This window comes from Panicum virgatum, chromosome 2K (genome assembly GCF_016808335.1).
Source record: "Panicum virgatum strain AP13 chromosome 2K, P.virgatum_v5, whole genome shotgun sequence".
Lineage (NCBI taxonomy): Eukaryota > Viridiplantae > Streptophyta > Magnoliopsida > Poales > Poaceae > Panicum > Panicum virgatum.
The window spans coordinates 58004631-58015060 of NC_053137.1; the positions used below are offsets into that span (position 1 = coordinate 58004631).

A 10430-nucleotide genomic window follows, 5' to 3' on the forward strand; every position below is an offset into this window, starting at 1 on the left:
TCAACCGCTGCTGTGATGCGGGAGCAGTCGCGGAGGTAGGGGTTGGCCTGCGCGCCGCCGACGTTGGTCCTTGACTTGACCCTCATGACCGTGTGCCGCAACCGCGGATGAGGAAGAGCAGGCACACGGCGGAGGGGGAGCAGGGTTCACAATTTCGTTTTCACTGTAGCGAATTTCGTTTTTTTACCAAAGTTTGACTTTCATACTTTTGAATTTGAAACCGAAATCACAAACTTTCCGGACCGAAATTCGTATCCCGGTGTTCACCGAAAACAAAAAAAATCACCGAAATTTCGGTCTTTCCGACCGAAACGGTGAACCTTGAGGGGGAGCAGGCCCACGGGCCCACATCAGAGCGGGAGGGGGCAATCCGAAGGCAGCGCGTGGGGAAGGGTTGCCCGGCGCGGGGAAGGAAGAGAATACGGCTGCCCTCCGCTTCGTATCGCCTCCCCTGTTGTCTGCTCCGCCGCGCCTCCGCTTCCCTCCATAAGGGGTGAAGGAGGAGAGCCTCGCCGGCGACGAGACAGCGCCGGGGCCGCGCCGCCGGGGTAGACCTCGCATGTGCCAGAGCCGCGCCGCCCGTGCAGGGCAGGAGGCGGGGGATCCTGCTGGATCTGGCGGGCCTGTTGAGCAGTGGGTCTGTGGGGGTGGGTGGTGCCGTGGTGGCGCCTATGGCCGGTCCGGAGCAGGCCGCCGACGAGTCTGGGGCTGCGACTCCCGCGTTCAAGCCAGGATAGTGGCTGCGGCGCGGGAGGAGGATGAGGACGACGCCGGCGCGGTGCAGGATCAGGCACGCAGCCCGCTCCGTACGCTGAGCTGCAGGACGGACGAGTCGATGAGGGACGCGCTCCGCGTCGTTCGTGCCCAATCTGACGGCTGATATTTTTCCGTTGACGTGGCCCAATGAGATGCCCGGGAATAGCAGCCATTTCGTAAGTAAAAGATGACTAAGATCGATTCCTTGCAGCGCAGTAGGGACAAGAAAATGGAAACGGTGAGATGGAACTTACCAACTAATAGATCATTCGATGCCCAACTCTCCATGGTGGACTTAAGAGACGGGCTAGTCGCAGCTTAGGAGGTGGGGCCAGGACTATGGCCGGAAGGTAGCAGATCAAGCGTGGGTGGAAGGCAGCCAAAGCGCCGCGGCGGGGCCAGGACAGGGAGGGGGAGGGGGAGGCCGGAGGCGGCGTCCGGCGGTGCAAGAGCCAAGAGCCATGAGAAAGGGAAGCCGAAGGAACTGTACGCACCTAGTCCCACGTGTTAGTGACTACGTTAGTGTTGTGTTGGTGTATTTTTCTCAAAATGCACGCAGACGGCCTCTGTACACGCATGCACACTTATCACTATAAATATATGTACGCAGTCTACCTCTATAAGTCACCACAAACGTCTCGTTGCATATTAAACCCAGAAAAACACGAGCATTTATGTGAGTTGAGGATTCAAATCTAGATGGACATATTTCACTACAGCGAATCTTTTCAGTTGAACTACAATTAGTGTTATATTGTGATCCAAATTCATTGCACAAGGAAAGACCGACTTCCAGGTTGCTCCCAAATAGATCGAGTTTTTTTAATGGATCGAATTCCATAAAATTAGGGTACGGTCACGTTGTTTTACCAAACAAATCCTTTGGTTATATTTTTTTTTCTTACGGACTCCAAACACATTATTCCTACTAGGTACGTATGACTAAGACAACAGTTGGCCCTAGCCCCACAAGCTCGGTACCTCTCTTTTTCATCGAACAAGCACAGTACACACTTGTAATATATGATGCTGTAAGGATCACCGGGGTATCCGACCCTAGACGAGGAGGGGGTGAATAGGATCGCTAATCGCTTTCTATCCTAGGGCTCAATCTATTTGCATGAGATAAACCTAACACGTCCTACACATGCTAGTTATGACTAAGGTTTATCTATGCTACTCTATACTTACCCCTAAAAGACTTGCAACCTATAGCCAATCATAATCAAACTAACTAGAAAAGTAAAGGCACACAAGATAGAGTAAATGCGGAAACGTAATATGGTAAGTAAAGAGGTAAGGGAGAGAATATGCAAACTCCCGTGAAGACACCAAGACATACAATTTAACGTGGTTCGGTTAGGACACCAAGTCCCTCCCTAAGTCCACGGCCACTTGTCCAACACAAACAAGTGTGATGCCGAGTCTCTCCGCTTGATCACCGTCTTGCGTTCGCCACCAAGGCTCCCGGCAAGCAAATGCTAAGTGACCCCAAGTCACCAAGATAAGGCCACCGCCACCGTCTCTCTCGAAGCGTCACCCACGGCACCGTCTTCACTATCGGAGCTTCTCACCAAGAGGGGTCTCCTTCCCCGCACAAAGTGTCGTTGCCTCTCCACACCAAGTCGGAGGGTCACACGACAAATACACAAGATGATTGCCGCATCAAGACTTTCACTCAAGCTAGTTCTCTCAAGAACTAAGCCTAATCAAGCACTAAGCACTCTCAAAAGTGTGCTTAAGCCTATATGATGTACAATGAAGCTCTATGTTGGTTGGAGGTATTCTTCAAGTGTAGTAAGCTTTCAGCAACTCCAGCACTCTCAAATGACCCGGCCTTGGGGGTATATATAGGCCACACACCCCAAAAGAGCCGTTGGGAAAGGCCGACAAAAATCCCTTAACGCCGGTTGATCCGACGCTCAGTTTATGTCATCACCGATTTAACCGGTGAGTGTATTTTTCCAGCAACTTAGCCGTTACTGCTCCAACGGCTACTTGATCAATTGCATCGACACTCTTGAAATCATCGTCGGTTTAACCGGTGAGTGCAAGCTCAGAAAGCCCCCGAAAAATGGAGTCTCTGGACAACTGCACCGACGCTCACTTTGCCTTGATCGTCGGTTTAACCGGTGCCTGTAAAATTCCTGCTGTCTCTTCGGCCTCTAAGTCCATTACACCGGTGAGTGTAAAACACCCAACGTCGGTTAATCCGGTGTCAAGTTCATTGCACCGATGAGTGCAATTTGCTCATCATCGGTTTAACCGGTGATAGCAAATTATCTTCGTCTTGATCTTTTCGACGGATTTCTTCACGGTCTCTTCAATTCTTGTCCCTTGGACCGAAGAGGTTTCAGGGCGCTGCCCTGAGACCCGTGAGGGGTGGCTCCCCCTCGCCTCCCCCTCGACCCCCGTCCGCTAATCGGTTAGCGGAACCTTCAGGCCTAGCTACGCCTATCTTCTCTTTGTCATCACTTGAACCTAAAAGCCTGAGAATGGTCATCTTAATAATCATATTAGTCCAAGTGTTGTGTGTGTCATCAATCGCCAAAACATTATATTGAAATATGGCATGAGAGATCATTTTCACTACAGATGCATCACGTGAAGTACCTCTCTTTTCATCGAAACTCCACGTAGTATAGACATCCAACTGCCAATTATAGATGTCTATTCATGTGAAATAAAAAATATTATAGGCATCTTCTCGAAGAGCCTCGAAGGAGAGCACCCTTGTCCATCCCTCCCCCCCGGCCCACACACACACTCATCTCGCAACAACAAAAAACTCTCTTATCTTCCTCCGCCCGCCTCGCCCCATCTGCCCTACGCAAATCAACCTCTCCTCGCCGGCGTTACCTCAATCGGCCAGGCTCCACCCCGCCACCTCCTCTTCTCCACCCTCCCATCCCCCTCCTCCGCCCCTCCATCTGGCCTCCTCCCGCCTCCACCCCAACCCCCGCCACTGACCTCCCCCTCGCTAGTGTCGCCTCTGACGCCGACGAGGACCGCTCTCACCACCCTCTTCCTTCCAGTCCTCTCCTCTCCTTCCCCCAGTCAGATTCTCCACCGCCAGCACTGCCCAACCAGCCTCACCCACCACCCGCCCAGCGGCGCCATCGCCGGCGTCCTTGCTGCCCACAAACCACCACGGTTTGGCGGCCTCACCGACCATCCCTCTAAACCCGCCGGCTGTAGAATCCCCCAAACCCAGTAACCCTAACCCGAATCGATCCTTCGGCACCACAGGCTCACCGCCGCCCACGGTCGGCGGCGATCCCACTGTCGCCTACTCCGCCCACCTTCCGCCGGATCTAGAAGATATCGCCGGAATTCAACATTGTTATTATTTCCCTTTTCTGTCTCCTTTCCCTTCCTTGGATTGCCAAATCGGGAAGGCTCTTGCGATACGCTAAAACGAGAGCCCTCAAGATGTATAATATTTTCCTATATATGTCTTCAAAATATTTCGCCTTTTTATTTTTTTAAAAAAACAAAAAAACTCTGTATACTCTTCCTTGGTATATTTCCAAATCGTTGTATCCGATTCTCTGGACTGGACGTACGTACATACCCTTGGCCGCAAGCTTCCTGGCGCCGGGCGTGGTAATCGCAGCCGGCACAGCCGAACCTGGCGGCGGCGCCTCGTTGCCCTTGCCGTCGCCCATCTTCGCACGGGCCACTGACCGTGAGCGACCTGTCCGTCGTGGTGGCGGTCGACCCCAGCTCGTTCTCGCGGTGGGCGAGCAAGCCGCCACCCGCATAGGGACGGCGGCGGCAGAGAGCGGCGGGAGGGGGAAGCAAGGCAAGGCGGCGGCGGCGGCGGCGGCAGCCATGCGCGCACGGAAGAGCTCGATCGGGGGCAGAGCGAGGTGTGCGCGCGTGTGACGTGAAACCGCGCGAGGCGCGTGATCGAGGGCTCGGATTGCGTGCCGCAAGCTGTATGTGAATCAGGTTTCCGTTGCTCCTCGGAGCATGAGCGCAGGAGCTTTGTCGTTTGTCTGTTTGCCTTCTTATTAGGGGGTGTCTAGCTTGGAGTCTTTGGCGAGGCGATAGGTATGTATGACGGTGGAAGTGACCTGTCAAGTGCAAAAGCGTGCGTGTTTTGAGGACTAGTTTTGGTATCTTCTGTGCATATCGCCGGGGGAAAGTTAATACGATGTCCATATACAGTTCACGCACCTTAATTATTTCACCTATGCTGTTTTTAAAATCATTTGATTTTTTTACGAATTATCATGTCATGGCGTGCGAATGGAGACAAACGAAATTGCACGGAAACGATTTTGCTGCTAGCTTCGTTTTGGTCGGTCTCGGTCATGGACACTAGAAGTACTCCTACTGGTCTATTTTGAAAGAGTTGGGAATTGTGTGTGTGGAATTCCTTGTTTTTTTTTGAAAAGCTTGTATGGATTTCCTCTGCTTCAGGCAGTGCACCATAGAATGACCTCTGGTGGTCTAACGGTCAGATGGCAAGTGGAGAAAGAGGAAACCTGGAGCAGTTAGCCCAGTCCTCGTAACCTGCCTTTTGGACCCTCGCAACAAAGAAACAAAGACAAATTTCTCACCTCTTAGAAATCTCCCGTGACCGTGAATCGTGAAAGAAAAATCTAGGCAGCCTAGCTACGGGAGAAGCAGAAGCCACAGTCCGCAGGCCACGCCAAGATCACGTCAAGTACTTGCAGTTGCAGACGCAGGGCCTGCCGGAGCATCACGCCGTCACGCGTTCACCCTTGCCTGCGTCGTCTTTTCTGCTTACCCGGAGGTCCAAAGGGGGCAACCGATCCTGGCCGTGTCCTCACGCTTTTAAACCTTTTGAAAGATCTGTCTAGTTTTTTTTTTGGGTGAACGAATACAAAGATTTGTCTAGTTGACCGTGGTGGAATGGAAGTACCTGGTGCTTAGATGGCCCAGTACTAAATGTCTTTGCTTTGGAAGTGACGACGTATACGTAACTGATGAGACAACGTCTCTGTGAAATGCTGAAATGTTTTTTTGAAGAAACAAATGCTGAAATGTGATGAGTAGGAGCACTCACTAGATATGATTTCCCATGCTGCTCTTAAGAAATGATCATGTCACCCAACCTTGGTTACGTTCGCAAATCTATCGATTCCCTTCGTACTCACACCGGGGGTGAAAAATGAGATATAAATCTGAACTAACAGAGTATTTGTTTCTGTTCATTTCTAAAGGACCACATGCAACGATTGTTCTTTGTTTCACTAACAACACTTCCTCAAAAGAAACAAAAACTGAAACGATGCAAATGTGTCTTGTTTGGCATTTTTCATTAGGGGTGGATCACCTTTGTTTCACGAGAAAGGATCAGCATTTCCCACTGACATCTGAATAAAAACAAGACAAATGCTCCAGCAGTCCAGCGGCGCCAGGTGCTGCATCCCCCTCTCCATTTCTGATTTGTGACAGGGAGGAATGTTTGTGGAGAGCAGGCATGCCCGGTAAAGCCTACGGCAAGTAGGCCGATGATTCTGCCGTGCAAAGCGCGGACAGGAAACACAGGGATTGCATCTACTTGCAGACATCTTTTAGCAGGCGCAGCAGTGGGCAGCCATCATGCATCGTAGGCCTGCCCGAGCAAGAAAAAGGAACCATCGAGTCATCGATCCTAGCAAAATACACACCATTCCGTTCCATCCACCTCCTCGCTTTCATGGTCAAATATCTCATAGTACTACACACTTTGTACTTTCAGATGCACAAGGGAATCGGAATCATCCATCTCAAGCAAACACAAAATGAGCATGTACTTCAGAAGTTCAGAGTTCAGAGCTCAGACTGTTCAGATTTCGTCTTCAGAACTGTTCCATCGGCAAACCTTTTGCAGCAACCAGGGAGGGAGATAGAACTGACAGTGTATGTGCCAGAACTAGCAATGGGATTCTTGCATTTTGGTAGTGCCAAGTTTTACAACACATTGCTGAACAATCAGTGAAAAAGAGAAACGGGTGAAGAGAGAAAAGAAAATAGCAGGCCTAATTTGACACACTCTAACCCCTGTCTCTGGCAGCTAAACCGCCCTAATGGCGAGGCACGTCCCAGATGCTTGGTAATTACAGATTCTGGGCAATCGTTTGTGCATAGATTTCACTTGCACAATACCACTAGATCGATCTCAATCTCTAGGTTTCCTTAGTCTTGCCCTTCTTGGACTTGGACGACTTTTTGACATGGTTCTTGGACCCGAGGCTGTTCACCCAGGTGTAGTCGCTCGGCACCGTAAAAGGGTCGGCGTTGTCGGCGACCTGCGACAGGTTCGCAGGCTTGGATCTTGAGCTCTTCGAGCTCCACTTCAGATAGGAGCTCTTGTGGGTGTCAGGTTTTGACATGATGCTTCCCGGCCCTGGGCTTGCCAAGAGGCTGGGGCTCGACATCGGCGTGAAGAACTCCTCTGGCTCGATAAGGGGGACAAACTTGGTGAATGTGATGACCACCCTCACCGTAGGCACAACGGGGATAGCAACCTACATGGACAGCGAAACCAATAGATCAGCCCAATGCACAGGCTGTACTGCCCCAAAGCTGAATTACATCTGGGACTACAGAAATGATCTATGAACAAGATGATACCATTTACTATGCCAAGAAACAGCTAAAGGTGCAGACAGGTTGCTATGTTTCAGCAAAGTGGTTGTCTCTGCACTTCAAGTGAACACCACTTCTGTGAAACATGTAGTGGACTTTGATAAGTGCTCCATGCTGTATACCAAACCAGCTCTACTTTCCAACACGCCAGGTTTATAGTTATTACTATCAAGCTTTCATTTTTCTTAGAAATTCCCTAGCATTCATCAAACTGGAGTATGTTCGTTGCAGTATGCAGGTGAGTACCTGCTCTGAGTAAATTCCCTTAATTTTGTGCCCTAAATGCTTGTCTCACATTTACTCAGGTCGAGTTGTACTAGTATTCAGCAGACAGCAATACACTGAACAGTGAAGAACCGTTGAAACTATCAGTCTCCACAATTTTCTTTCCCTGGGGATTACTCTCCACAGGTAGCACGCCAGTACTCCACCAATTCTGCATCGACTTCCTATGTCAACTGTCCCAATCATAGCAATGAAGAATCACTGCCTTAAAACTCTATGGAAAAAACTGAGCAAATAGCAGATTTTACGTCTAGTGTTTTGCCTTGTTCAGTTGAGTTCCAAGGACATCAATTGTGCCGATGCATTACCAATTTACTGCTACACGAACTGATCGCAATAATTTGTTAAACTACCAAAGCATTCGAAATTATTTGCAGAATCGGGCAGCCATTGGAAATTAGAACAAAAATCCACAAGCAATTTTGTGTTATTGAGTGAGCAGGAGAGCAGAATTAGTGCTGATACCTTCACGGGGAACGTCCCTGGTGGGAACTTGGTGGTGAGCAGCTCGCGGAGGCGGCGCACGGCACGCACGCGGCTGGCCAGGATGTCCAGCAGCGGCAGGAACTCGTCGACGCTGAGCGGAAAGTCCTCCGTGAGCCACACCGACGGCCGCAGCGTCTTCACCGTCTCCTCCTCCTTCCACCTGGCACCCCCCGTCGTCGTCGTCCCTGAGTGCCGGCCGAAGATGCCGTCCTCGCCGCGCCCCACAGACGCGCACGCCGGCAGCCGCCGCGGCACGTCCACGCTATTCCTCCGCCTCTGCGGGGTGCCCAAGTGCGAGGGCGGACCCGCCACGCTGCGCCGCCCGGGCACGTAGCAGCTGCGCCGCGCCGGCGGCGGGGGGATGTCGGCGACCAGGAAGTCGCCGTCTTCGTCGTCGTCCCGGATCTCCAGCGGCAAGAACTCATCGTCGTCGCCGCCGTCCTCGTCTCCGGCCAGCTCGAAGGTGAAATCCTTGCGCCCGGCACTCGTGGCCTTCAGGGTGCGGAAGGAGAAGACGACGTTGTGGACGTCGAACACCCGAGCCTTCCACTCGCCGACGTTTTCGGTCTTCTCCTTGCGCAGCCAGGTGGTCCTCGGCACGAGCCTCGCGGAGGTGATGTTGAGCCCCGGCCGGTAGGCGGCCGCGTCGGATGTGGCGGCGTCCTCGTCGCCCGCCGCCGCGGCCGCCGCGAACGCGTCGTGCACCTCGCGCCGGCCGCGGTGGAGCACGAGCAGCGAGCCCGGGGGCAGGCGGCGGCCGCCCGCGTTGGCCTCCTGGCCGAAGAATAGGAAGGAGTGGTCGGCGCGGCGGATGCGGAGGCCGTCGAACCCCGCTAGCGTGGTGTCGGCGCGCAGGTCCGCGCCGCGCTTCCAAATGCGGTAGGTGTCGGAGGGCGCGGCGCGCGAGAGCAGCGGCACGACGGAGCTCTCGAAGTGGAAGTCCACCTCGAGGTAGAAGTCCTGGACCCGGCGCAGCGCGGCGGAGAGCGCTGGCGCCCGGCGGCGGAGCTTGGCCCAGGCGGCGAGGCGGTGCGCGCGGAGGAGGCAGGCCGCGATGTCCCTGCACCCGAGGCAGAGCGCCTCCTGGAGCGGGGTCCACCCGGCGTGGTTCTGCAGGGTGGGGTCCGCCCCCGCGGCGGCGAGCGCAGAGGCCATGGAGGGGAGCCGGAGCCGGACCGCGAGGTGGAGCGCGGTGTCCCCGCCGGGGACGTCGCGCCGGTCGAGCGCCGCGGCGACGGATGACGCGAGGCGGGCCTCCCGGGCGGCGTCGGCGGCGGTGAGGACGCGGGACGGGTGCGCGAGCGGCGGGAGGCCCGCGAGGATGGCCTGCAGCCCCGCGGCGTCCCGCAGCGCGACGCTGTGGTGGGCGGGGCTGTGCGCGTAGTCGGCGGGGCGGATCGGCGCCGACGACGTCCGCTTGGGCCGCGCGCCGCCGCCGGCGGCCGCGGCGGCGGGCGAGGAGGAGGGATCCTGAACGGGCATTGCCGGCCTGGTCGGGCGAAGGGCGGGAGTTGTTGGGCGGGCACTCGGGATTCTCGCGGTTCTTCTTGGGTTCTGAGCTCGGCAGAGGAGCTCAGCGTCTGGGGCGGTGGTGTGGTGTGGTGTGGAGTGGAGTGGGGAACCGTGCAACCGTTGGTGGGTGGGGGGAGGAGAAAGGAACGGGAGATGGTGGCTGGTGGCTGGGCCGGGCTGGGTCGAGTAGTGGCAAATTAATTGCTGGCTCAGCTGGCCCATTGGTATATTCCGCTACAATATTTAATTGAATTTCTATTTTTATTTTTCAAAAATAATGGAATTTGCCTCTCCCTGTCGCCCTCTCGCGAAAGTTTGCATTTTTGAAAAAAATAAATTTTCATATGAGGGAAACATGGCGTCAAATTACTGATGAGATCCAGAAATATTCCGTTTCCCGTTTTGACGATACCATTTGAACATTAAAGCTAAGGTTCGAACAAACGCCGTTTTTACACGTGAAAAATAATACTAAACCATATGTGCACTTCGATTTGCCCTGGATTGACTAGATAAGCGGATGCGGTTGCGGTGCACGGCCAAGCACGGTCACTTTCATGAAGTAACGGCGTATAGGGAATCCAACGGATTGATGCAGAGGCGGATAAACACGAAAGTGCCACGTCATCATCAGTAATGAAAAGAGGGGAGTCGTAAAGTGCTACGGTTCAACGTGGGTGTGCTGAGTGCGGACTGCTGAGTGAAAGAAGGGGTAGTACGACAAATCCAGCTTTTTTTAAGCGGTGGGTCCGGGCCGGGCTGGGCCGGATTCTGTGGCCCGCGTC

The 10430-nt window shown here is 53.8% G+C and overlaps 1 protein-coding gene across 1 annotated transcript; it reads right to left on the reverse strand.

Moving 5' to 3' along the window:
- Window positions 1-6632: 6632 nt before the first annotated feature.
- Window positions 6633-9771, reverse strand: LOC120689333 (ankyrin repeat domain-containing protein 13B-like). The gene is made up of 2 exons (XM_039971627.1): window positions 8113-9771; window positions 6633-7241 (listed from the first exon to the last, which is right to left on the reverse strand). The coding sequence occupies exons 1-2, from the start codon at window positions 9613-9615 to the stop codon at window positions 6900-6902; spliced, it is 1845 nt and encodes a 614-aa protein (XP_039827561.1). The 5' UTR covers window positions 9616-9771; the 3' UTR covers window positions 6633-6899.
- Between the last annotated feature and the right edge of the window lie 659 nt (window positions 9772-10430).